Source organism: Carcharodon carcharias, chromosome 4, assembly GCF_017639515.1.
Source record: "Carcharodon carcharias isolate sCarCar2 chromosome 4, sCarCar2.pri, whole genome shotgun sequence".
NCBI classification, from domain to species: domain Eukaryota; kingdom Metazoa; phylum Chordata; class Chondrichthyes; order Lamniformes; family Lamnidae; genus Carcharodon; species Carcharodon carcharias.
This window is the reverse complement of record NC_054470.1, coordinates 176921690-176947361: the sequence shown is the minus strand read 5'-3', so window position 1 is coordinate 176947361 and position 25672 is coordinate 176921690. Positions and strand designations below refer to the sequence as shown.

Here is a 25672-nt window from a genome sequence, read left to right as displayed (position 1 = left end):
GGACCAGATACAGATAAACCGTGATCTAATTGAGCGGCGGAAGAAACTTGAGTATTTGAATGGCTTATTGGTCCTTCAGGTTTGTACCAAGTATAAGTAAGTAGACAATTCACCCACCCAATGTTAACAGCCCATAGTCAAGGTCAGAGAAGTGCTGTATTTTGGACCTTGGACCTCAATATAAATGCCACTGCTGTAGGAGCTCGCGCAGGCCAGTGCTCCAGTTTCCAAGTTGGTGATAGAGTTGGATGTTACGTCATGGGCCTTGGGGTCCATGGTAGGAAATCAGTTGGGGTTGAAAATGAATAGGAAAATCATAGGAGGCAGGAGTACTTTTGGGAAGGTAGCCTGAAGAGGGGTCTGAGATGCAGGATTGAATACTTGCTCTCCTTTAACTTAACATGGGGTTTACAGCTGAATTTCCGATTGTGACCAGCACTGGTGCTAACTGCCTCAGGTCAAAGCAAAGTTCATGCAGTTGCTGGACTATTTACACATTCAAATAAGGGGCCTAATGCCTGCTTCCAATATGGATAAAGTATGCCTCTTATTTGTTCCTTTACACCATGCATCAGCAACTTAGATGCCATTTTTAATCCTTAAGTATCTTAAGGCTGCAACGCACCCCAATTTAGCTCCCAAAAGGATGGGTTTTCGTTTCCAGATCCCTAAACTGCTTTTGGGATGAAAAATTGGTCAGGAACCTGGAAAAGCCAGTGGTGGGAACCTGAGGGTGATTTGGAGGAGGCAGCCAATTAAGAGGCCACCTCCAGGAGCCCCGTCTAATTAAGGACAGTGAGCATCTCATCTCTACAGCCAGCTGGAGAAGTGGGTGCTGCACATGTAGATGGAAGAGCGAGAGGACAGCTCAAGATGGAGGTGCCCTCTGAAAGCTTTTCAATGTTTAAGAATAAAATGTGTCCACAGCTGCTGGGCTAGCACTGTGGAGGGGGAGCCGCTGCACCTGATGGCCAATGGTGATCCTTTAGTAATTGTGGCTGTGTGTGTGTGTGTGTGGGGCGGGGGGGGGGCGTTGGAATTTAAATAAGATTTCGCTGCCCCCACCCCCGGGCGGCCACCTCCATCTATCCAATGGTCATTGGCCTCATTCATATGCTGTCCGGAAAAATCCAGACGGTATGTAAAAAGTGCCCTCAATGGGCATTTTAGTTAGCTTAATTGGCTACCCGTGCAAGGACATGCCAACAGATTGACACGCTGGCCAGTAGTGCAAAACCTCCTGCCTGCCAACCTCCAAATTAACCACTTTCGTAGAATGAAAATGTAGCCTAATGTTTACATCAAACTTGTGAAACTTATAAACTTAATCTTCATGAAATTAATTTCCATAGTTCATCAACATCATTCTGTATAGCTTCCATAGTGCAGTACCAACAGCATCCTCTACTAAATTCAGCACATTGCTGCTGAATTTGAGTTGCCTTTTAGATTGACAATTAAGTGTACACGGTTGGTTTTAAGCCCTTAAAGGTCTCTGAAAAAGATGCATCTCAGAAGCTTTAAATGCAGTCCACAATCTGTTCTGAGGCTGTCAATGGATTGTAAACCATAAAATGAAACTGGTCAAGTTCTGGAGATTTACTGCATGCAGCACCTGAAAAAAAAAAGGACAAGTTCAGGAAAACCCAGTTACGGTTAATGTAACTCATCAGAAATAAGTTTGTTATCTTGAACCATACAGGGTTGGTCATAGAAGACAGAGGGTAGCAATGGAAGGGTGCTTTTCTGAATGGAGAGCTGTGACTAGTGGAGTTCCGCAGGGATCGGTGCTGGGACCTTTGCTGTTTGTAGTATACATAAATGATTTGGAGGAAAATGTAACTGGGCTAATTAGTAAGTTTGCAGACGACACTAAGGTTGGAGGAGTTGCAGATAATGAAGAGGATTGTCAAAGGATACAACGGGAGATAGATCAGTTGAAGACTTGGGCGGAGAAATGGCAGATGGAGTTTAATCCGGACAAATGTGAGGTAATGCATTTTGTAAGGTCTAATACAGGCAGGAATTATACAGTAAATGGCGGAACCCTTAAGAGCATTGACAGGCAGAGGGATCTGGGTGTACAGGTCCACAGGTCACTGAAAGTGGCAGCGCAGGTGAATAAGGTAGTCAGGAAGGCATATGGCATGCTTGCCTTCATTGGCAGGGGTATTGAGTATAAAAGCTGGGAAGTCATGCTGCAGCTATATAGAACCTTGGTAAGGCCACACTTGGAATACTGCATGCAATTCTGGTCGCCACATTACCAGAAGGATATGGAGGCGTTGGAGAGGGTGCAGAGGAGGTTTACCAGGATGCTGCCTGGTCTGGAGGTTATTAGCTATGAGGAGAGGTTGGAGAAACTCGGATTGTTCTCACTAGAGCGACGGAGATTGAGGGGCGACTCGATAGAAGTTTACAAAATTATGAGTGGCATGGACAGAGTAGATAGTCAGAAGCGTTTTCCCTGGGTGGAAGAGTCAATTACTAGGGGACATAGATTTAAGGTGAGAGGAGAAAACTATAGAAGAGATGTGCGGGGCAAGTTTTTTACGCAGAGGGTAGTGAGTGTCTGGAATTCGCTGCCAGAGGAGGTGGTGGAAGCAGGTACGATAGTTGTGTTTAAGAGGCAGCTTGACAAATACATGAATAGGATGGGAATAGAGGGATATGGACCCCGGAAGTGCAAAATGTTTTAGTTGACGGGCAATATGATCGGCGCAGGCTTGGAGGGCCGAAGGGCCTGTTCCTGTGCTGTACTTTTCTTTGTTCTTTGTTCTTAGTACTTACACTAAAATATTTCTAATAGCGTTAAATATTTCCAAGTAAATTAGAGTATGTTTTTGAAAAGCAAAAGTAAATTTCCAAATGTACAAGATAATATAACTTTTTTAAAGTTCATTTGAGGGATGTGAGCGTCGCTGGCTAGGCCAGCATTTATTGCCCTTATTCAGAGGACATTTAAGAGCCAACCACGTTGCTGTGGGTCTGGAGGTAAGCGCATTGGTGAGTCAGATGGGTTTTTACAACAATCGACAATAGTTTCATGATCATCATTAGATTTAATTCCAGATTTTTATTGAATTTAAATTCCACTGTCTGCTGTGGCAGGATTCAAATCCGGGTCCCCATGGCATTCCCTGGGCCTCTGGATTACTAGTCCAGTGACAATACCACTACACCATCGCCTTCTCTTGTTAAACCATCCATTTATCTCTCCCCAACCTTTTCACAACCCCATACATTTAAACCATTTTCATGAGTCCCATTGCTCCCATTTTAACTCATGTAAAACTATCCACTTAATCGGAGTTAAAATTTGGCCCATTATGTCTTCCCTTTTACAAGTAAATATACTAGCTTCAATGGTAACATCATCTAAAACTCAAAAGTAGAAGTATGTATAATCGACAAATTCCTTAATCAATAACGTATTAAAAGAAAATTCAAATGAAATGCTGAACTGAGCAAAGCTGTGTAGCTTTACAGAAGACTCAGATGGCATTGCTGCTGGTTTTGTGACAGATTTATTTAGTTTTTAAACAGCTAATATTAATGGAGTGTTCTTCTCTCAACCCATTTAGCAAGCTAGCTAATAAAACCAATCCGAAAGATGTCCCAGTAAAAACATTTAATTTACTTTGATAGAAATTTGTTTTTACATCCAGAATATATTTGTTTTTACAGCCAGAAATACCACTCTCTGACAACACTTCTATTAACCTGACTCCAGCATCTACTTTATTTTTTGAAAGAAGCAGGTTTATCAAAATAATATCACCCTGTCAAAGATATATCACAATATTTGATTTTCAGATTCCCAAATACTCTATCCTACAGTGGTGCTTCAGGACATTAATACACAAACGCCTGTATGTTTGTCACAGACTCCCAACACTCCTCCATTTCCCAGCAGGGAGTGAATAGCATAAGACAAAGCTAATCCAGCCAGCCGATTACAAATTCAGATTATTTCTTTTCCAGGTTTTCTTACCAGGTATTTTTCTCCTGTGTTTCAATCTTATATAATGGAAACATTTTGTAGAAGAGCTACAATAGGTTTCCAGTTCTTTATTGAAAGGAAAATTGCACCACTCAAAAGATGAAACTTCTACATTCCTTCAGAGTTACATGTGCTGAATTATGCATCCTTCCTTCCAGATCAGAATCTCATTTTCGGATAACCAGTGGGATTATCCACTTTACCGTGTTTCTGTTTACTTCGCCAGAGTGAAACTTATTTTTGAAACTGAAATAATTCCTAGCTTGGGGAAATGGCTATAGTCCCAAGTAGTCCAAACAAAATCATAAATAGAAATCTTGATGTTGTTCCTATTAAAACAGATTTTCAAATTTTAGTACAATCCATAAAGCTTTTATTTGCCAAGAATTAGTAGTCAACATTGTAGCTATAGGTTTTGTGCCACCCCTTAAATTCACTGCTGTACTTGCTTTGCCTGACCATGGCTTGACTCAGTTGTAGCACTCCTACCTCCAAATCACAAGGTCACAGGTTTAAGGCCTGCTTTGGAGTCTTCAAGGTTGACACGTCAGTGCAGCTCTGCACCGCCAGAAGTGCTGTTTCAGATGAATCATTAAAATTTAGGCCCCAACTGCCTCCCCAGGTGAACATGCAAGTTTTTCTCGGTTCCTGGTTAATATTTATCCTTCAACCAACATGACTGAAAGATTCAAGAAAACAAACACATGCAATCCCTTTCATAACTTCCTAAAACTCTTCACAACTAATGAAGTACTTTGTGTTGTAGGGAATCTGACTATTTACCTTGTTTTGTTTAAGAATTATTGTGGTTACTACAGCACAACATACATACATCAAAGATATTTTATTGGTACTTGGAGATCATGAAAGGCACTAATGTTATTGCAAGAGTTCTTCAGGATAGTGTCCTAGGCATAGTCATCTTCAGCTGCTTCAATGCCCTTCCCTCCATCAGAAGTGAGGATGTTTACTGAAGATTGCACAATGTTCAGTCCTCATACTAAAGCAGTCTGCGCCTTCACAAAACAAGACCTGGACAAAGTTATTTGCCCAGGCCTGAACAATCAAGCAACATGCAGTCAATGATCATCCCCAACAAAAGAGAATACAAATATTTCCCCTTGATATTCAATAACATTACTACTGCTGAAACCCTCACTATTAATATCCAGGGGGTTATCATTGACCGGAAGCTTAACTTCACCAGCCAGACATATAAATATAGTGGCTACAAGAACAAGTCAAAGGCTGGAATTCTGTGGTGGGTATCTCACCAAAGCCTGACCACTATCTACAAGATACAAGTTAGGAGTATGATAGAATACTCTCCATTTGTTTCGATGAGTGCGGTTCCAACAACAAGCTTGACACCATCCAGGTCAAAAGCAGCCTGCTTGATCTACACCTAATCCACCACCTTGAACATTCACTCCCTATAAGGCCAGCACACAGCAGCAGCAAGATGCACTGCAACAAGTTGGCAAAGCTCCTTTGACAGCACCTTCCAAACCTGTGATCTCTACCATCTAGAATGACAAGGACAGCAGACACAGAGGAACACCACCACCAGCAAGTTCCCCTCCAAGTCACACACCATCCTGACTTGGAACTATCGCTGTTCCTTTTCACTGTTGCTGGGTCGAAATCTTGGAATTCCCTCCCTAACAGTGCCATGTGGTGTAGCTACACCACATGGACTGCAGAGGTTCAAGAGGGCAGCTCACCACCACATTCTCGAGGGCCATTAAGAATGGTCAATAAACGCTGGCCTTGCCAGTGATGTCACATCCCAGGAAAGAATAAAAAATATAACTTGAAAGTTATTTCACCAGTGATCATCATCAGTGTAATTTATGCAAAGGTTCTTTAGAGATTGCCATTTTTGCAAATCTCAACTACCCGTTAACTATTATAAACTGCTACCTTTACAACTAAAGTCCTCTACATAAATGATTACATAGATCAGTAGTACAGCCAAACACTCTAGTTTTAGATAACAAAAGGGTCAAAGCTTGACTTGCAAATTGTTTCAAGGTCTGTTTCAAAGTTCAGATTTATTAAACTATCTCCCCATCCCGTGCCCACTCCGCCCCAAAAAAAGTTGCACTGTCTCAAAATAATTTTTAAAATATTTGGAAGGATCACAATTTAATGTGTCTAATCATCATTGCTTTTAAGATCATTTAAATCTCTTGACCACTTTTATCAAACTATATGAATTCAATCCCTTTTTAGCTTTAACCTTTAGATTCATTCAAAATGCTCATCGTTTTTCTTCCAGTTATAGTGCCACAATCTCAATCATCTATCAATGCAATTAACAATTAATCTGAATGTACAATGCCACTAGCCACCTTTACCTTCTGTAACACCAGCCTTTCCATCTTTTCACCCTAGCAACTCGCTGTTTTTTATGAGCCAATACCCTGGCTGTAGTCACTCCTTCTGAATAGATCAGAGCTATGTACAACTTCAACACGAACTCAACGATTTGTTAATACATCCCAGGATCCTGTTCATTGTGTTTTCTAGCTTCACAATGTTTGGGTGCGGTGAACATTCAAGTCTACTAGTATCTTTAGGTCTTTCAGTATACTTTTTGGTACACATAGTTCCAATTTCTACTTCCAATATCCACTGCCTTGCATTGTCTATAGTGAATTTCACTGGCCACTGTTCAACCGGATGGAGCCTTCTTTCATAGATCCTGAATGATTTTTCGAACTCCATCCCAGGCCCATAGATATCCAAGTAATACCCCTTCCCTATTTCAACCTAGATCCCCTTGCAAATACAGGGAGGTGATAGCGTAGTGGTATTGTCGCTGGACTAGTAATCCAGAGACCCAGAGTAATGCCCATTGAATCCCACCACTTTCCGATCAAACTTCACTATCAATTTGCCACCTCAACGTTTGTGATAAATATCAACCTCGCGTCAAAGTTCTGCAGACTACAATTTAAATGTCCCATGAACATTAAAAAATCATGAATTTACATCTAGGAGTCACAATAATTTGACTGTACTTGGGTATTGGCCATACAGGAACTTTCACTTTTGGCTAGAGTGCATTAACCAAATGGTTCGCTAGACTTCATGTAAAAAGAGGCCCTTAAACTGGACATATTTCCAGTTTATTTCCAGTTTTTTTCTTCCTTTTTGATTTCACAAATGCAAGTTTGTACCCACATGTGCAAGGACACACAATTAATATTGCAAGGCCCTGCAGGCTTTGACAACACAAATTAATTTGCAGACATTCTACACAATATAGTTAAGTGGAAGACACGTTTCCTCAAGGTGGTGTATTTTCTGCATGGCTTTAGCCATTCTCTCAAGAAGCCAGTTTCACACTTACTATTTTAACAGATTTTGTTTCAAAGACTTACCATAACCCCCGGTTCTGTTAGCACAGATAAGCGCACCAAAAAACTGTGGGTAATACTTTTGAATTCTTGTAATAGCCTTCTGACAAGCTATGGTTGGTTCAATCCCGAATCTCATATATTCCACTGCTTGGTAACTAATTTGAGAGACAAAAAGCACCACAACAAGATAACGCCCACATTAAAAAGATAGCTGAGTAGCAAAAAAGAACAAGAACAATCTGACCAAGCATATTTTCTGCAAAATAGGCAACAATTATTAATGCAACTAAATCATTTTCAAACTATCTAACAGTCTAAAAAGACTACTTAAAATAATTTGTTAATTTCCGAACCACTGCAAGACATTCACCACACAGAACTGAGAATTTATATCCATTAGGAGAGATCAAAAAGGCTAGGATTCTTACTGAAGAGTGACTTGGTAGAGGTCTTTAAGATTATAAAAGAGTTTGATAGCATAGATGTGAGAAAGGTTTCTACTTGTAGGTGAGACCAGAGTTAGGGGCCATAAATACAAGACAGTCATTAATAAATCCAAAAGGGAATTCAAGAGAAATTTCTTTAACCAGAGTTAGAATGTAAAACACGCTACCATTTTTTAAAAAAAAAGAGTATTTGAGGTGAATGACGTGGAGATGTTTTTAAGCAATATGCTACATAAGCGCACGAGGAAGGAATAGAAGGTTATGTCGATGGGCTTTCAATGAAGAGGGTTCGAGGAGGCACGTGCAGAGCAGAAATACTGGCATGAACCTGCTGAACAAATGGCCAGTTTCTGGCTGTAAATACTTTGTAATTGTACAATAACTAAAAACCTCAATTCCATTTCTCTTTAAACACATGTTAAGTTGCAGGTCCTCATTCCTCACTTATATCTCCTCTGAAAGACACTAACTTACGCTGGGATACAGTTCCAATGAGACTGATCATTCTCTTTCCCCGAATGACCGTTCTTTGTGAGCCTAGATAATGAAATGTGGGCAAGTTATTTAATCAAAGGTGAACCCAAACTTCTCTCATCTGACATCCACCCAATACTCACTTTCTCAGAGATGTTATTGGATAGCATGGGGTAGAATTTTAGGTTTAGGTCCCATGGGCAGGCGTGCGCCCAACCCGAGCCATGCGAGCGTCCTGATGTCATTGTGCGATTGCGCAACATTTCGGTCGATGGGCAGCACGAAAGTCAGCAGCCTGCCCGCCGACGATTAAGAGGTCTATTAAGGCCATTATTTTATTATTTTATTAACTAAGAGCGATTTTTTTGCTGTCCAACCAACCTTACGGTTGGCGGGTGGGTGAATCGACCAGGCGGCCTTTGGAGTTTTGAGGAAACCTCATCCACGGGCGGGACGAGGGTTCTGAGATGATTTGTAAAAAATGTTTTTGACAGAAACAGAAGTTTCTCCTCATCCCTGTTTTAGAAGGTCTTCCCTTTACTCTGAGGCTGTGTACTCGGGTCCTAGTCTCTCCTACTAATGGAAACATCTTCCCCACATCCACTCTATCCAGGCCTTTCAATATTCTGTAAGTTTCAATCAGATCCCCCCCTCATCCTTCTAAATTCCATCGAGTATAGACCCAGAGTCTTCAAACGTTCCTCATATGTTCAGCCTTTCATTCCTGGGATCGTTCTCGTGAACCTCCTCTGGACCATCTCCAGGGCCAGCACATCCTTCCTGAGATACAGGGCCCAAAATTGCTCACAATATTCTAAATGTGGTCTGACCAGAGCCTTACAAAACCTCAGCAGCACGTCCCTGCTTTTATATTCTAGTCCTCTCGAAATAAATGCCAACATTGCATTTGCCTTCCTAACTATCGATTCAACCTGCAAGTTAACCTTAAGAGAATCCTGGACTAGGACTCCCAAGTCCCTTTGCACTCCAGATTTCTGAATTCTCTCCCCATTTAGAAAATAGTCTATGCCTCTATTCTTCCTACCAAAGTGCATGACCTCACGCTTTCCCACGTTGTATTCCATCTGCCACTTCTTTGCTCATTCTCCTAAACTGTCCAAATCCTTCTGCAGCCTCCCCACCTCCTCAATACTACCTGTCCTTTGAAGTTGAACAAACGGGGAAAGATCGAATGCAGGGTTAGACCCTATTTTTAAAAACGATAACTGTAGGGACAGAGAAAAGGGAAACCATAATGGTGAGGCTGTTAAAGTTGTATGACAAGTAACTGGATGGTGTCCAATTTAACAGCATATTGGACCCACAATTACAGTGTCGGGTAGTTAATACCTATTTCAAAGTAGTATCTGTGCTCCATCACACGCAAGAATTAAGATATACGTTATTGCTGTCCAAAAAAGCTTTTAGATCAAATATAGTAATTAGTTTCAAGAAAACATCAGCATCAACATTTTAGGATAGCTCCTAATAGTCTACAGTCAAGCACAGGACAAATTTCTATGTAAATAGTAAATTGGAGCCCATAATGATTATGAGGGCAGACAATTAACTTGATGCTAGGCTACAATCACTGCTTCTTTGGCATTAAAGCAGACTGTATGATGCATAGGCCAATATACTGGGCCTGCTCATGGAGCATGATTAAAATTAGAGTCTTGTGTGGACACTCCCAGGTGCAGAACCACTTCCTAGCCCTCCATAGTGCACCACATTAGTACACCAAAATCCTATAACTCTCTTAGGATACCTGTTACTCACCCATGGCATGGTTACAGAACATCTTTCCTTCTTAATGATGATCATAATGCAGAAATGTGACACTTTACAAAAAACTACTGCTGCTATCATTGCACTAAGCAAGAGAAATTGGCCAGGATTTTGCATCCCTGCCCGCTGTGGGATCTTCCAGTCTCGTCGAAAGTCAATGGACTTCTGGCTGGCCTGGCCAGGTGGGTCCCGCTGGACTGGAAAATCCCAGCCATTTGTGTTGTAAATACAAGGCACATTTTTAAGCATTGATACTTATTACTCTTCTAAACACTGGAGCTTCAATCACCTCATGATAATTCACAAGCTTTAGAAGCACATCTTCCACCACAAGCAAATCTGACGGGAACAATATACCTTGGAAGAAACCGCATCATAATATCTCCAATTCCAGTAGCAGCTGCAGCTCCAACTGTGCTATCAGCATAAGCACCTGCTCCAGCTATCGGTGAATCGCCCACACGGCTGGGGGAAATACAAATAAAATGTCCAGTGATCATTATCATTTTGAACAAATATACATTTGGATTGACTCTGGGGTTTAGATTCACTGTCGGAAAATATGGCAGCTTTATCAATCAGCAGCACCAAAGCATAGTTCATGTAGCAGGTTTGTACTAACTCCCTCAATGGTTGTCCAATGTCCGCTGGACTATAAGGGGAAGTACCAAATAAATACAATGGCTCACCTTTGGCAACTGTAGGCTCCTATCTAACTTTTTGTGGCATTATAGTTTGTTTTTAAATGTAAAGGATTATATTTTCATGCTCACTTGCAATCGCCCTATCATTATTATAGTCCTTTGTAATGGTTTCTCCTTCGTTATGCAGAGAGGGGAGTGGGAAGTTGCTGGTTCAGTACTATAACCACTATACTAGCATACCCATTTAAATCGTCCTCTGCAGCCCAATGTCCAGCAGCAGCCAGGGAAGGGGCTTGACTGATTCCTCCCCTCATTAATGGAGGGGTACAAGGCTATTTAAAACAGCAGATGGCAACTCTTGCTACTGAACCTTTCTGATAAAGAGGCATCAACCTTAAATTTTGCCTCTGTTTCACTCTCCACAGATGCTACCTGACCTGGATTTTCTGGTTTTCTGACAGTTAGCAAGTAATATTCACAGCACACAAGTGCCAGGCTCCAAAGGGAGAGAATATAATCATCTTCCCTCAACATTCAATGGCATTACCATCGCTGCATCCCCCACTATCAACATCACCATTGACCAGAAACTGGAATGGACCAATCATATATTGTGGCTACAAGAGCAGGTCAGAAGCTGGGAATTCCGCAGTGAGTAACTCATCTCCTGATTCCCCAAAGCCTATCCACCATGTACATGGCACAAGGCACAACTCAGGAGGGTGATGGAATATTCCCACTTGGCTGGATGAGTGCAGCTCCATCAACACTCAAGAAGCTTGACATTATCCAGGACAAAGCAGTCTGCTTGATTAGCACCCCATCCAGTCCCTACACCACCAATGCACAGTGGCAGCGACGTGTACCATCTACAAGATGCACCACAGGAACTCATCACAGCTCCTTCGACAGCACCTTCCAAACCCACAACCTCTATCAACTAGGAGGACAAGGGAAGCAGATGCATGGGAACACCATCACCTAGAAGTTCCCCTCCAAGCCACACAACATTTAATTTGGAAATGTTTCGCATTCTTTCAATGTCGCTGGATCAAAATCCTGGAACTCCCTCCCTAACAGCTCTGTGGGTGTACCTACACCACACGGACTGCAGCGGTTCGAGAAGGTGGTTCACCACCACCTTCTCAAGGACAATTAGGGATGGGCAATAAAAATGCTAGCCTAGCCAACGATGCCCATGTCCTGTGAAAGAATAAAAAAGTGTTGCTTCTAATAAAAGTCAACCCTAAAGACTGAGTAAGAGGTTCACTCAAAATCGTTAACCTTAAGATAATTGGGGATATTGCCTTAGATAGATTAAAGAACTTGGAAAAAAATAGGTTGCCTATTGACCCAAATGATAGCTAAATAAAAACCTATTGTGTAAGAGACAGAGAGATTTTTTACTAAAAGCATAAAACACAAGAATACGTACCCTGGGATTTTATGCCTTAGGCCATTAGTGGATGTCCCAGCAGCTATACTTCCACTCTTATCAATCACAATCATACCTAAATTCAAAATCAACAATCAAGTGAGATCATACATGAATCCTCAACTCTTCAGAGCAGCACAGTTTTTTGCATGCTAACTTTCCATAAATGCTCAATGCATCTACATTTATCAAGATAAGAACTTACCAATGGTGTCATGGTTGTGAACATTAATCATCTCTGCTGGCATTCTATGTTTTTTTGACCGTAGTCCCTTCATTGGCTTGTATGGCCCACAGGAAGTTTCAGCATTTGGCAAGACATTCTGTGAAAATCAAAATGATTTTTTACACAGTATTAGTTGACAATAATGTAAAATTCTCATTTCATACCTGGCATCCTATCTTAAAAGCATCTAAAATATTTAGTAACATTTTTCCTTTATGATAGTGATACTCACCTTCCAGAAATTGGGCTGGCACTTCTTGCTCAGCCATTCTAAGTGCATAGACACAGATTTATTCGTTGTTAAATCTTCGCTTAGGAAACCCATATTTTGAGCAAAAATTGATGCTGTTGAGAAAGTATTGTACTTATATTAAGTGTTTAGTCATCTGGATGCATAAATATTAATAGTTGAATACACACAACACACAACAAATACATACAAACAAGGCCAATAAGATAAAACAAGCCACCTAAAATACAGCCAGATGATTTGAGCAGTGCCATCTTTACTCCTGGCTGCAGCACACAAAGACATAACAGAATAAAACACTAGAACTGTGCATGCACGGCATTGGCTGCAAACACAACCTTAAACAATAGACCTGGAATGAACTTGTTATGACCAGGTTTGGTTACTAGCTAGTATGCGAAGGAAGATCACGTGACAGCAAGCAAGCCCTTTGTTAAAGAGTCACTGATTTCCAAGGTGTATCCAAAAAGACTGCAGAAAGACCATGCGTGGGTAACAGCAAAAAGACTTGTGGTCCCTTTCTTTCCTCTCTCTCTCTCTCTCTCTGTCCATTCTCCAAGCATGTGCTGGGCTTATATTCTGACCAAAAACCACAGGTAGCATCTTTAATATAAACCAAGCAGCTGCTGACTGCGGAAGAAGAGTCAGAATTTGTCCATCAACATTTTAAATTGTCTCAATGCCGAATCCCGAAAGCTTATCAAATCCAGCTTGATATCACCCAAATGATCAATCTACAGGAAAACTCTGTTTTGGGAATCTTGAACCATTTAACCTACCCTCCCTCTTTGTAACTTACTTCTGTGTGTGTGAACTCTTGAATGCATGTGTGAGTGAGAGTTGGGAATATTTTTATTGTTCTTTTTAGATCGGGTGTTGAGCACAATAAATATTTCCTTTTCTTTTAAAACTTACAAGAAAACCTATATGTGTGTCTTTTACAGTAACAGCACTTAACTAGTTAAACACTCACTGAATTGGTAAGCAAATTTTTTTAAAAACACCTGTTGCAGTCAACCAAGAGGTGGACAGAGGTGGCAGCCATTATACCACTCCTCACTTGGCTGTAACAAAGGACATGTTGGCCATGGAGGGAAGGCTGTATAGATTTAACAGAATGATGCTTGGACTCCAAGGGCTAAACCACCATGAGAAATTACACAAATAACGGTTGTAATCCCTGGGATTAGGAGGTTATGGGTGATTTGATTGAAGTTTGATGTTAAGGGGAACAGATAGGGTAGATAGAAAGAAATTTGTTCTGCTATTTGGGAGGAAACATATTCTAAAATTTAGAACCAGGTCTTTCAGGAGTGAAATACTTATGCACACAAAGGATGGTGGATGTTTGGAATTATTTTTCCACAACTGGCAATTGATGCGAAATCAAGACTTAATTTTAAATCTGAGATTGATAAATTTTTGGTAACCAAAGGTATTAGGAAAATGGGACAAAGACTGGCATATAGAGTTAGGTCAGCTATGATCATACTGAATAACAGAAGAGGCTTGAGGAACAAAATGGCCAACTCCGTTCCTACGTTCCTTTGGAGGCATGATATTTTTCATTAGGGAAAGGTACCCTGGACAGTCTAGTTTTTGTTTGAAAGTATGTCCCCTGCCCCTTTTGTGAGACAATATTAGTCGAAAAGAAATTTCACCTAGCATTTCTAAAGATGTCAATTTTCTTACCTCCAAGGAGATCCAGGCGTAGAGCTTTGACTGTCAGTCATGTTCCCAGTGAACATCCCTGAGCATTGACACAGGATATTGCAGGGGGCATGAATTCATATGCGCCCATAAGAGCTAACTCAGACCTGCTCAACCTCAGAAAACCACAAATGCTAGGGATGCAAATTCCCTAGATTGCATTTGGGTTGCCCTGACTGTTCTAGATTGGCCATTACCCAAGGAGACAGATGGGAACATTGACCATCAAGAAAGAAGACCTAACCAAAGTAGGTTCAACGGTTTTGACAGCAATTTTCAGTGAAGGAAAAAATGTCCTCCCTGCATTATATTGTATTTCTCCTGCATCAGAAGAGACACTGTCCAGAGTTTCCATACATTCATTAAAGCTTGTGTCAACAACCCATTATCTCTCTCAATTAGTTAAAGACCTGTTCATAATTTAGTTATCAACATCTTGCATAACAAGGTACTGTGGCACAACAATATTATTGATCATAATTTGTTTATGGTTCACCATTTTAATGGTGACTAGAATTATTTCCAAAACTTTAGGCCCAATGCAAAGGTCAATCTTATTTCCAATAGTAGTTGTTTGCTGACAGTCAGGAGACTAGTTTAAAATTAACAATGCCTGCATATTCATTTTAAGTGTACTCCATGAACAGACCCTCTGGGAAAAAATTGTCTTATGGTTGAAAATGAAACAGTTATGCTCCCATATTTAAATCTCACTCCAATAAAAATGTAAAATGACTTGCTGCTGGTCTTTTGATTTTGGACTCGTCAATCCATCCATTTTGGGAATTGAATTTATAATGTGTAATTTTTTGTGTTTTCAATTTAACATTTTTTTAAAACAATCAACTATTATTAATTGTTTCTCACACTGTTAGCCATGGCTCAGTGACTACCACTCTCAATTCTTGATTCAGAAGTCTGTGGGTTCAAGCTTGAGTACAAAATCTAGCCTGACACTCCAATGTAGTATCCAAGGAGTGCTGGATGAGAGGTTCAAACTGACACCATGCCTGTTCTCAGCAGCACATAAAATGCACTATTTCAAAGAGCAGGGGAATTCTGCCTGTTCAATATTTATCCCTCAACCAATGTCACAATCAGAGTATCTGGTTATTATCATATTTCTGTTTGCTGACCTCACGGTGCATTTTTCCTGCAATGAAGTGCTTTGGGATATTTTCAGGTCATGAAAGTAACCAAATAAAATGAAAGCTTTTTTTCTAAGATCAAAGAACAACGAGGACGAGTGATTACCTGACTCCCCCACCAACAGTGAATGACTGCTGTGTTCCATCACTGCTCGAGCAACGCTGATTGCACTTTTAATTCTTTGAAGTTGCCCAACTCCTCCAACCTCGATCGTGTTGCTGAAGGGTTTTTAAAAAAATATATGCAATAGTGACAAATCTCAATTTCAGCTATTCAGAATGTATGTGACTTTTCATTCCCCTACATTCTGAGTTGAGCTTTGACGCTCATGACTGCCGGCTTTTCATTAAAACTATAGTTTTAAAATCATTTCACAACTTGAAATCTAGTGGACAAATCACGTGGCCAGAAACTGAACTGGTCTAGCCACATAAATACAGCGACTACAACAGCAGGTCAGAGGCTGCGAATTCTGTCGCGAGTAACTCACCTCCTGATTCCCCAAAGCCCATCCACCATTTACTAGGCACAAGTCAGGAATGTGATGGAATACTCCCCACTTGCCTGGACAACATTCCAACAACATTCAAGAAGGTTGACACCATCCAGGACAAAGCAGCCCACTTGATTGACATCCCATTCACCATCTTAAACATTCACTCCCTTCATCCCCTGTGCACTGTGACTCCAGTGTGTACTACATATAAGAATCAGTGCAGGAACTCGCCAAGATGCCTTTGACCAAATCTTTCAAACCCTTGACCTCTTAAGCCTGAAGGAAAAGGGCAGCAGGAACATGGAAACACAGCCACCTCCAGGTTCCCAAGTCACATGCCATCGGATTTGGAAATGTATCACCATTCCTTCATCGTCTCTGGATCAAAATCCTGGAACTCTCTTCCTATCTACACCACAGCGGCTGCAGTAGTTCACAATCATCCTCATGGACAAATAGGGATTGGCAATAAAATTGGCCTTGCCAGTTATGCCCACATCCCGTGCATGATATAAAGAAACATGTAATATTCATAAAAGTTACATTTGACACCTTGAACCACTTGCAATTGAATTAAAATACATTCCAAAACCTGATTGCAACCATATCCATGAAGGGGGAGAATGTCAGAGGCAATTCTGAGTTTTGGAGAGGGAAGGCATTCCCCTTTACAAATAGGCTCATCACTGACCCAACAACAGAGGTCCCTGGCTTCAATCTCCCTCGAAGACAGTAGACCATTCTCAACCAAGTCTAGGAAGGGCATGCGGCCATCTGCTCTATAAGTGACAGATGAGGATTGAGCTAAAGTGTGATTGTGGCCATGAATCCAAGACCATAGAATACAGCACAACAACCGGCCCACTAAGATCTGCAGGAGGCAGCCTGTATCACCACCTGGTACCTCAGGAGGAAAATGGGTACCCAAACTTGACATCACATTTTAAGCTCTTTCCTACATGTGTAAGTAGTAATCATATATAAGGACCATCATGGCAACGAGAGTAATTCATTGGACAATTGGCTTAAAAAGCAATGTTGTAAGTAGGTCAATTTCCCAGTGTGCTGCAGTAGTTAATTACCCATTCATAATCATAGCATCCAGTGTTGTCTCTCCATATTCATCTGGGCTTCCTCCATATCCCACGGTGCCACGACACTGATCTACCTCACACTGACTGCAACCTTTCTCTACTGCATCCAATGCTGAACCTCCAGACTGAAGAGTGTCCCACGCTAAATAAAATAAAACAGAAATAAGCATTAAGGACTACAGAGATAGGTGGGGTGGAATGGTAATATATGGATGGCTCTAATGAAAGCTGGCACGGACTCAATGAACTGCATGGTCTCCTTCTGTGCTGTAAATAACTTAAAAATAAATGCAATTTACTTTTAACTTCCTAATGAGCAATTGCATAATCTAAAAAATTGCAGAAAGCAGCTTTCACAAGGAAAACAATTTAGAACTGATTAATGCATGCTTTTAAAACAAAATATATATTACTCCTGCAGCAAAAATGTGAAAAAGGTTAAAAGAAGTTTCTCTTTCCAATTGAAATCAGTTTAGGATGGCTCCTGAGCAGTCAGCTTCCTACTGTGTACCTCTATCCTTGGCCATCCACATTACATGTGGTGACCTTTCTCCCCTAATCTCCTCTCTTCCATTGTTTAAGTTCCCTTGGATCTAATAGTGGGTATTCAAAACGGGTTTCTCAGTCTGGGGTTGGTTGACCAGTTTGCGAATGCTACAAGTGTGCAGGAACCTATCCAAAGATTGAGACCTACACAGACAATGGAACTGGGTAACGATACAGTTTAAATAGATTTTGAGATTGCCTCTATTAACTTGCGTTGTGTTAAGGCCGCTGTTAGATGTATTTCAACATTAGGGTACCACACCAAGATCAATGATGTTTCTACAAGAGTGCAGAATATTGCACCTCAGCACCTATACACCTTGGTTCTGTGGTGATCCCAAGGGCCGTAGATCTGGCTAAGACAATAATTGCCGTTCCTCCAGCCTGGGTATTCTGCTGCAGCGAGGTAACTTCACTATCACCAACATTAAAGAGGTAATATAGTAGCAAACATAATGTAAAATAATGCTCCACTCTGGTTAATCAAAGTGGATGCTGCAGCTCAAAACAGCAAGTGACTGGCTGTCCTCCTCAGCTTTCACTGCAGCGGAAGACATCCAGGACAGTCATTCCAGGTGGTGACTTCAACCGCATCATCGATGTGGCTGGACGATCCAGCAGGGCAGACAGGAAACTGGACACTACATCCAGACTCGGTAAAGGTAAAGGATGCCAAGATGCACAATGTCTTGAGCAAGCCTGTAGACAGACATAGCTTGGGAAAGCTAGCCATCTGCACACTGAGGGTCTACACATAGCTTAATCCAGCTGCATCCAAAGCTAGCATGAGGTTTCCTCCTTTATCAGATGTTGCTGTCTTCTGTTCGAACTTGCTGTCGATTCACAGGCTGATGTGCATCTGTGCCCACTTCAAATTGACCTCGAGAAAAAAGGTAAATTACCGTTAGAACGAGGCCATGTTTGGCAACTGGGCTGATCGATCCTTTATCCCGCTCACATCAGGTTAGACTACCTGAAGGTGCTGGTGATTTGGTTTGAAGGAGCCAGGGTGTTTCAAAAACTGGGAGGAGCACATAGCCAAAGCTATTGGGAGCATCTCCATTGCGGTAAGGACCTGGTCAGCAGGTGCAAGGTGCACTCAGTGTTGCTGTACACAGCGCAGATCTAGCCCACACCCTACTCCTAAACCATCTTACATTTTATTTGGAGATCAAAAAAGGATGGCGCCTGCAGAGGCACCACTTACAAACTATTAAAGGAGGAAACCATACCCAAGTTCACCCTTGTGCAGATGGCTAGCTTTGGATGCGGCTGTGTTAAGCTGTATGTAGACCCTCAGTGTGCAAATGCCAAGTGTCACTCTGTGCTGAGGTTCTATCTTTCCGCAGTGTTGTGAAGGATGGATCTGGTAATGTTGCCATGCTCTATTCAGCTGGACCATTCCGTACCACTGTCCCTCAGGGAAAAGATGTGTACAGAAACACCTTTGACCACAAGTCCATCAGGCAGTAGTCCAACATGAATTAACATGGAGGGCCTGCACAGAAAGGAGATGGTGGATCCTGTCGAATGGTTGCCCTAAGCAGACTGTAAAAATCATTTGGCAAAATGCCTCAAAGCACCAAGACGTAGCTTGGCTAGTGGTGAGAAGGGCCCTCTTCGTCAGATACTTCCTGCCTGCCCGGAGTCTGACCTTCTCCGCCCACTGCTCTCGATAGAGGTGTTTAAATTCATGAGGGGTCTGAGAGAGTAAATGGGGAGAAACTATTCCCATTCATGAAAGGATCAAGAACGACAGGGCACAAATTTAAAGCAATTGGACAATGAAGCAAAAGCAATATGAGAAAAAACTTTTCCACACTGCAAGTGGTTAAGGTCTGGAATGCAGTCTCTCAAAATGGAATTAAACTGTTACCTGAAAAGAAGAACATGCAGGGTTACAGGGAAAAGGTGGGAAAGGCAGAAAGTGAATTGCTCATTCAGACACAATGGGCCAAATGGCCTCCTTCTGCACTGTAACAATTCTGTGATTCCGAGACCATTGACCACCTCCTTCTGGAATATGCCTTCACAAAGAAGGTCTGGAATACGATGCAGTGGTTTTTGTTGAGGTTCATCCTAAGCAGCCTTGTGACGCAGTATTCCACTCCATGGGCTGTTCCCAGGGATGCAAACTGAGATAAACATCAACTGCAGCTAAAGGACCATCGGCTCTTTGGTCTTCCAAACACTTTCTGGTCTTACAGTGCAAAGAGCTGTCCATGACCAAGTGTAGCAGACAGGCATATTCCAAGGTCCAGGACAACATGTTGAAGGACACATTAAAGCTTGGGGCAGCTGCCACAAAGGCTCAATGGGGAAAGGCCATTATCTAAGGCCCTCCTGCTATAGTACATTGAGGGGCTGAAACAAGTGTAAAACCCGCAGGCTGTGTGCATCAGAGAATGGTTGACATGAAGTGTAAATGTAGAAAAAAAACAGCATTAAAAGTGTAGTGAGGCACCTCAGTGTGTCACATACTGTGTTGAAAGAAATTAAACAATATTGCAGTGTCAAATTTGCATTATCATGCAAAGTACTTTTACAAATTTAATGAAATGTATATTTTTTGAAAAATGATAAATTAACTACTAGTTCAAACTGCCTCCCCAAACCCCGACCATCCCTGTTCTTTGCTTTCTTCAGTGAACATGGGATCTTTTCTCAAATTTGGTTTCCAAATTCCTCGATATCAAGTCTATGCTTATCTGACATCTACCACTGGATGAGCAGAAATTTCCTCCAAATAAATGTTGGGAAGACTGAAGCCACTATTTTTGGTCCCCGCTCCCATCTTCGTTCACTAGCTAATGAATCCACCCCTCTCGCTGACAGCAGTCTGAGATTAAGCCAGTCTGTCCGCAACCTCGGTGTCACATTTGACCCCCAGATGAACTTCCAACCTCATATTCATGCCATCACGAAGACCGCCTGCTTCCACCTCTGAAACATTGGCTGACTTTGCCCATCTTGTATCGTTTGCTGCTGAAACCCTCATTTGTGCCTTTGCTATCTCTCGACTCAACCATCCCAACGTACCCCTGGTTGGCGCCCCACATTCTAACTCCATAAACCTGAGGTCATCCAAACTTCTGCTGCCCCGGCTTAAACTGTGCTAGGTCCTGTCCACCCATCACCCCGATGCTCAAAGACCTACACTAGCTCCTCGTCAAGCAAAGTCCGGATTTTAAAGTTCTCATCCTTGTTTTGAAATCCCTCCATATCTCGGTCATCCCCTCCAGCCCTACAATCTTCCGAGGTGTCTGTGCTCCTCTGATTCTGGCCTCTTGAGCATCCCCAGTTTTAATCACTCCACTACTGGTGCTCATGCCTCCTGCTGCCAAGGCCCTAAGCTCTGAAATCCACCCCCCTGCACCACCTCCAAACCTCTCAGGCTCGCTTTATATACTACGAGAAATATATGTCACTGACCAAGTTTCAGGTCACCTGCCCCAATATTTCCTTATTTGGCTCTATTTCAGGTTTTGTGTTATGATGCCCCCATGAAACATATTGGGACGTTCTCTCAAGTGAAAAGCGCTATATAAATTCCAGCTGTTTGTTGGCTATGGAGCTGGAGGCGGAATTCAGAAATAAGTCAGGTGATGGGGCGAGAATTTTGAAATCAAGGCATTGCCAGTCCTGGTGCCGATGAAAGTCCCCAACCACAGAGCTGGCGGAGGGACGGGACCCGGTGTGAGTTAGGGTATGAAAGCAGAGTTTACAGAGGGTGCAAGCAGGGTGAACAACTGTCCTGGATTTTACTGAACCATCTCGTATTTGAGCTGGTTGTCCCTTGTCCTGGGTTGCTTGAGGCTGGAATGCACTCCTCTCCAATCATCTCTCCAGAGGCCTGGCACTCCCCTGCAACTTACAGGTTCATGCCATTGCCAAAGTAACCTTTAATGTTTTCTGCCAGGAGTTGGTCACCCTGAGTGCAAGGTGTTGGAATGAGCAGGACAGCAGCCATAATATTTCCCCTTATGCTACCACGATCAACATGCAACAACAGAGATTTAAGTTGAATAGCAGCATTTACGCTTAATAATAACTATTGGCACATCACCCCCAACCTCATGTTGACCTCCTTTCTCAGTGACTGTCTCCGTCTCCGACTTACCCCACGTGGATTTCAACTGAAATTCCACCCCTCATGTTTCGAACCCACCCAGGATTACAGGTATCTCCGGGACATAAAACGTTTCTTGGACTGCTGTTCCCATCACATTCTGAAATCCACACTCAGTGCCATGCGCCGCCATATGAACACACTTGACCTCTCCCTCCAGCAGCACTGCCGTACCCTTTTTCAAAGCTGCGCGTGCCCCCAGTTTCATTTTATCCTTCGGCTCATCCGACGCCTCAACAAGAAACTTTTTCTCTTTCTCTCAAGTGCTAAGGAACGCAAGCTCCAACAACTCATCGACACCAACACCCATCTAGGACCCTCCACCCCTGCCTGTCCCTCCGTCCCCACCCTTTCTTCCGATCCCAACCCCAGCCGTGTATTCACTATACCCCCTGACCTTCCCCTCTCCGATGCTGAACGTTCAGTGCTCAGCAAAGGACTTAGTTTCATACCCTTACGCCCTCACCTCAATGAATTTCGAGCTCGGCATGATACTGAACTCTTCTTCCGCCGTCTTCGTCTCCGGGCTCACTTCTTTGGGCAGGAGTCCTCTCCCAGTTCAACGGATCCTTTTACCCATCTCCAATATTCTCCCTCCACCTGGACCCCTCCCTCTGGATTCTTACCTTCTCTTGATCTTTTCATTGAGAACTGTCGACGCGACATTAGTCGTCTCAATTTCTCTGCTCCTCTCACCCATTCTAACCTGTCTCTCTCTGAACTTACTGCACTCCATTCTCTCAGGGCCAACCCTGACATTGTCATCAAACCTGCTGACAAGGGTGGTGCTGTTGTTGTCTGGCACACTGACCTCTACCTCGTGGAGGCTGAGCGTCAACTCGCAGACACTTCCTCCTACCTCTCCCTGGACCATGACCCCACCACTGAACATCAAGCCATTGTTTCCAGGACTGTCACTGACCTCATCTCCTCTAGGGATCTCCCTCCCACAGCTTCCAACCTGATAGTCGCCCAACCTCGGACGGCCCGCTTCTATCTCCTACCCAAAATCCACAAACAGAACTGCCCCGGTAGACCGATCGTCTCAGCTTGCTCCTGCCCCATAGAACTCATTTCTCGTTATCTTGACTCCCTTCTCTCTCCCCTTGTCCAGTCCCTTCCCACCTACATCCGTGATTCCTCTGACACCTTACATCACATCAACAATTTCCAGTTCCCTGGCCCCAACCGCTTCCTCTTCACCATGGACGTCCAATCCCTCTACACCTCCATCCCCCACCAGGATGGTCTGAGGGCCCTTAGCTTCTTCCTCGAACAGAGGCCCAAACAATCCCCATCCACCACTACTCTCCTCTGTCTGGCTGAACTTGTTCTCACACTGAACAATTTCTCCTTCAACTCATCTCACTTCCTCCAAATAAAAGGTGTGGCTATGGGTACCCGCATGGGCCCCAGCTATACCTGTCTCTTTATGGGGTATGTGGAACATTCCTTGTTGCAGTCCTACTCCGGCCCCCTTCCACAACTCTTTCTCCGGTACATCGATGATTACTTCGGTGCCGCTTCATGCTCTCGTCGGGACTTGGAAAAATTTATTAATTTTGCTTCCAATCTCCACCCCTCCATCATTTTCACGTGGTCCATCTCTGACACTTCCCTTCCCTTCCTTGACCTCTCTGTCTCAATCTCTGGTGATAGACTGTCCACCAATATCCATTACAAACCCACCGACTCCCACAGCTATCTCGACTACAGCTCCTCACACCCCGCTTCCTGTAAGGACTCCATCCCATTCTCTCAGTTCCTTCGCCTCCGTCGCATCTGTTCCGATGATGCTACATTCAAAAACAGTTCCTCTGACATGTCCTCCTTCTTCCTTAACCGAGGTTTTCCACCCACGGTCGTTGACAGGGCCCTCAACCGTGTCCGGCCCATCTCCCGCGCATCCGCCCTCATGCCTTCTCCTCCCTCCCAGAAACATGATAGGGTCCCCCTTGTCCTCACTTATCACCCCACCAGCCTCCACATTCAAAGGATCATCCTCCGCCATTTCCGCCAACTCCAGCATGATGCCACCACCAAACACATCTTCCCTTCACCCCCCTTATCGGCATTCCGTAGGGATCGCTCCCTCCGGGACACCCTGGTCCACTCCTCCATCACCCCATACTCCTCAACCCCCTCCTATGGCACAACCCCATGCCCACGCAAAAGATGCAACACCTGCCCCTTCACTTCCTCTCTCCTCACCGTCCAAGGACCCAAACACTCCTTTCAAGTGAAGCAGCATTTCACTTGCATTTCCCCCAACTTAGTCTACTGCATTCGTTGCTCCCAACGTGGTCTCCTCTACATTGGAGAGACCAAACGTAAACTGGGCGACCGCTTTGCAGAACACCTGCGGTCTGTCCGCAAGAATGACCCAAACCTCCCTGTCGCTTGCCATTTTAACACTCCACCCTGCTCTCTTGCCCACATGTCTGTCCTTGGCTTGCTGCATTGTTCCAGTGAAGCCCAACGCAAACTGGAGGAACAACACCTCATCTTCCGACTAGGGACTTTACAGCCTTCCGGATTGAATATTGAATCCAACAGCTTTAGGTCGTGAGCTCCCTCCCCTATCCCCACCCCCTTTCTGTTTCCCCCTTCCTTTTTTTTCCAATAAATTATAAAGATTTTCCTTTTCCCACCTATTTCCATTATTAAAAAAAACCCCACTAGAGCTATACCTTGAGTGCCCTACCATCCATTCTTAATTAGCACATTCGTTTAGATAATATCACCAACTTTAACTTTAACAACTATGTGTTCTATTGTACTATTGTCGTTGACATCTTTTGATGATCTGCTTCTATCACTGCTTGTTTGTCCCTGCAACCACACCGCCCCCCTCCACCTCTCTCTCTATCTCTCCGCCCCCCCCCCCCCCCACACACACACACACCTTAAACCAGCTTATATTTCAACTCTTTCTTGGACTCGAACTCAAGTTCTGTCGAAGGGTCATGAGGACTCGAAACGTCAACTCTTCTTCTCCGCCGATGCTGCCAGACCTGCTGAGTTTTTCCAGGTAATTCTGTTCTTGTTTTGGATTTCCAGCATCCGCAGTTTTTTTGTTTTTATCTCATGTTGACCGTGTTGACCAGTGCCCAGGCTAACAGCAATTCTGACCATGGTCAGAATTTAACTCCGCAAAATAACTTGGGCTAAATTGTTAACTTTTAAAATTAGCAAATAGTGCAGAAGCTTACAATAACTCTCACTGTACAAATGCAAACTTGCGCAGAGGTGGCGGCTACTTTGCAATACCTGCGTGCACTTACCTCGCTGCACAGCGTCATGATAAGGCCAGGTATTGATGACCAGGGGCAGGCGGGCGGCCGCCAGGAAGCAGCAGGCGCTGAGGGCGAGGAGCAGTGGAACGTAGCCCTGGAATCCCATAGCAAAGCGAAGCCCGGCTCCCATTCACAGAAAACCCCGCGCGTTCATTTACTACTCAGCCCGTCAGGATCAAGCCTTTACACCCACGTACGGCATCTGCAAAAGGACGGAGAAGGAAGCCGTTCTAACAAACACTGGCTCATCCACAGCTTAATGACAAGATTTCCTCCTCCCCATCTGTTATTGTCTTAAGCACCGCCCCTTCCACTGTTTTTAGCATGTTCTAATTTAAAGTGGAAGGTAATTGTGTTTGTGGTATTTTTATGCCGAATTTCATATTCCTCAGCCTGAAAAATTTGACTCCTGATGCAAATGTCACACTCCCCTCCAAGTTAATTTAATAGGTTGTTATTTTACATAAATCGATCTTTGGAGAGATCTCTGAAGAAGAGTCATACGGGCTCGAAACGTTAACTCTGTTTCTCTCTCCACAGATGCTGCCAGACTTGCTGAGGTTTTCCAGCATTTTCTGTTTTTATTTAACAGAGATATGAACAGTTTTACAATCTCCT

General features: G+C 43.2%; 1 protein-coding gene across 1 annotated transcript; it reads right to left on the bottom strand.

Annotated features, from left to right (window-relative positions):
• Positions 1 to 1520: 1520 nt before the first annotated feature.
• Positions 1521 to 25249, bottom strand: LOC121277426 (N(4)-(beta-N-acetylglucosaminyl)-L-asparaginase-like). Its single transcript, XM_041186868.1, has 9 exons — positions 25043 to 25249; positions 17072 to 17225; positions 15599 to 15711; positions 12617 to 12729; positions 12364 to 12481; positions 12159 to 12234; positions 10437 to 10544; positions 7393 to 7526; positions 1521 to 1615 (listed from the first exon to the last, which is right to left on the bottom strand). The coding sequence occupies exons 1-9, from the start codon at positions 25182 to 25184 to the stop codon at positions 1521 to 1523; spliced, it is 1053 nt and encodes a 350-aa protein (XP_041042802.1). The 5' UTR covers positions 25185 to 25249.
• Between the last annotated feature and the right edge of the window lie 423 nt (positions 25250 to 25672).

Bases quoted from the DNA above. Each gene is read 5' to 3' on its own strand.
- LOC121277426 (XM_041186868.1), bottom strand. From the start codon at position 25,184: ATGGGAGCCGGGCTTCGCTTTGCTATGGGATTCCAGGGCTACGTTCCA. The intron at 17,226-25,042 runs GTAAGTGCACGC...TATTTTATTTAG, and splicing joins TCATGACGCTGTGCAGCGAG to CGTGGGACACTCTTCAGTCT. The intron at 1,616-7,392 runs GTAAGTCTTTGA...TTTTTTTTTCAG, and splicing joins TAACAGAACCGGGGGTTATG to GTGCTGCATGCAGTAAATCT.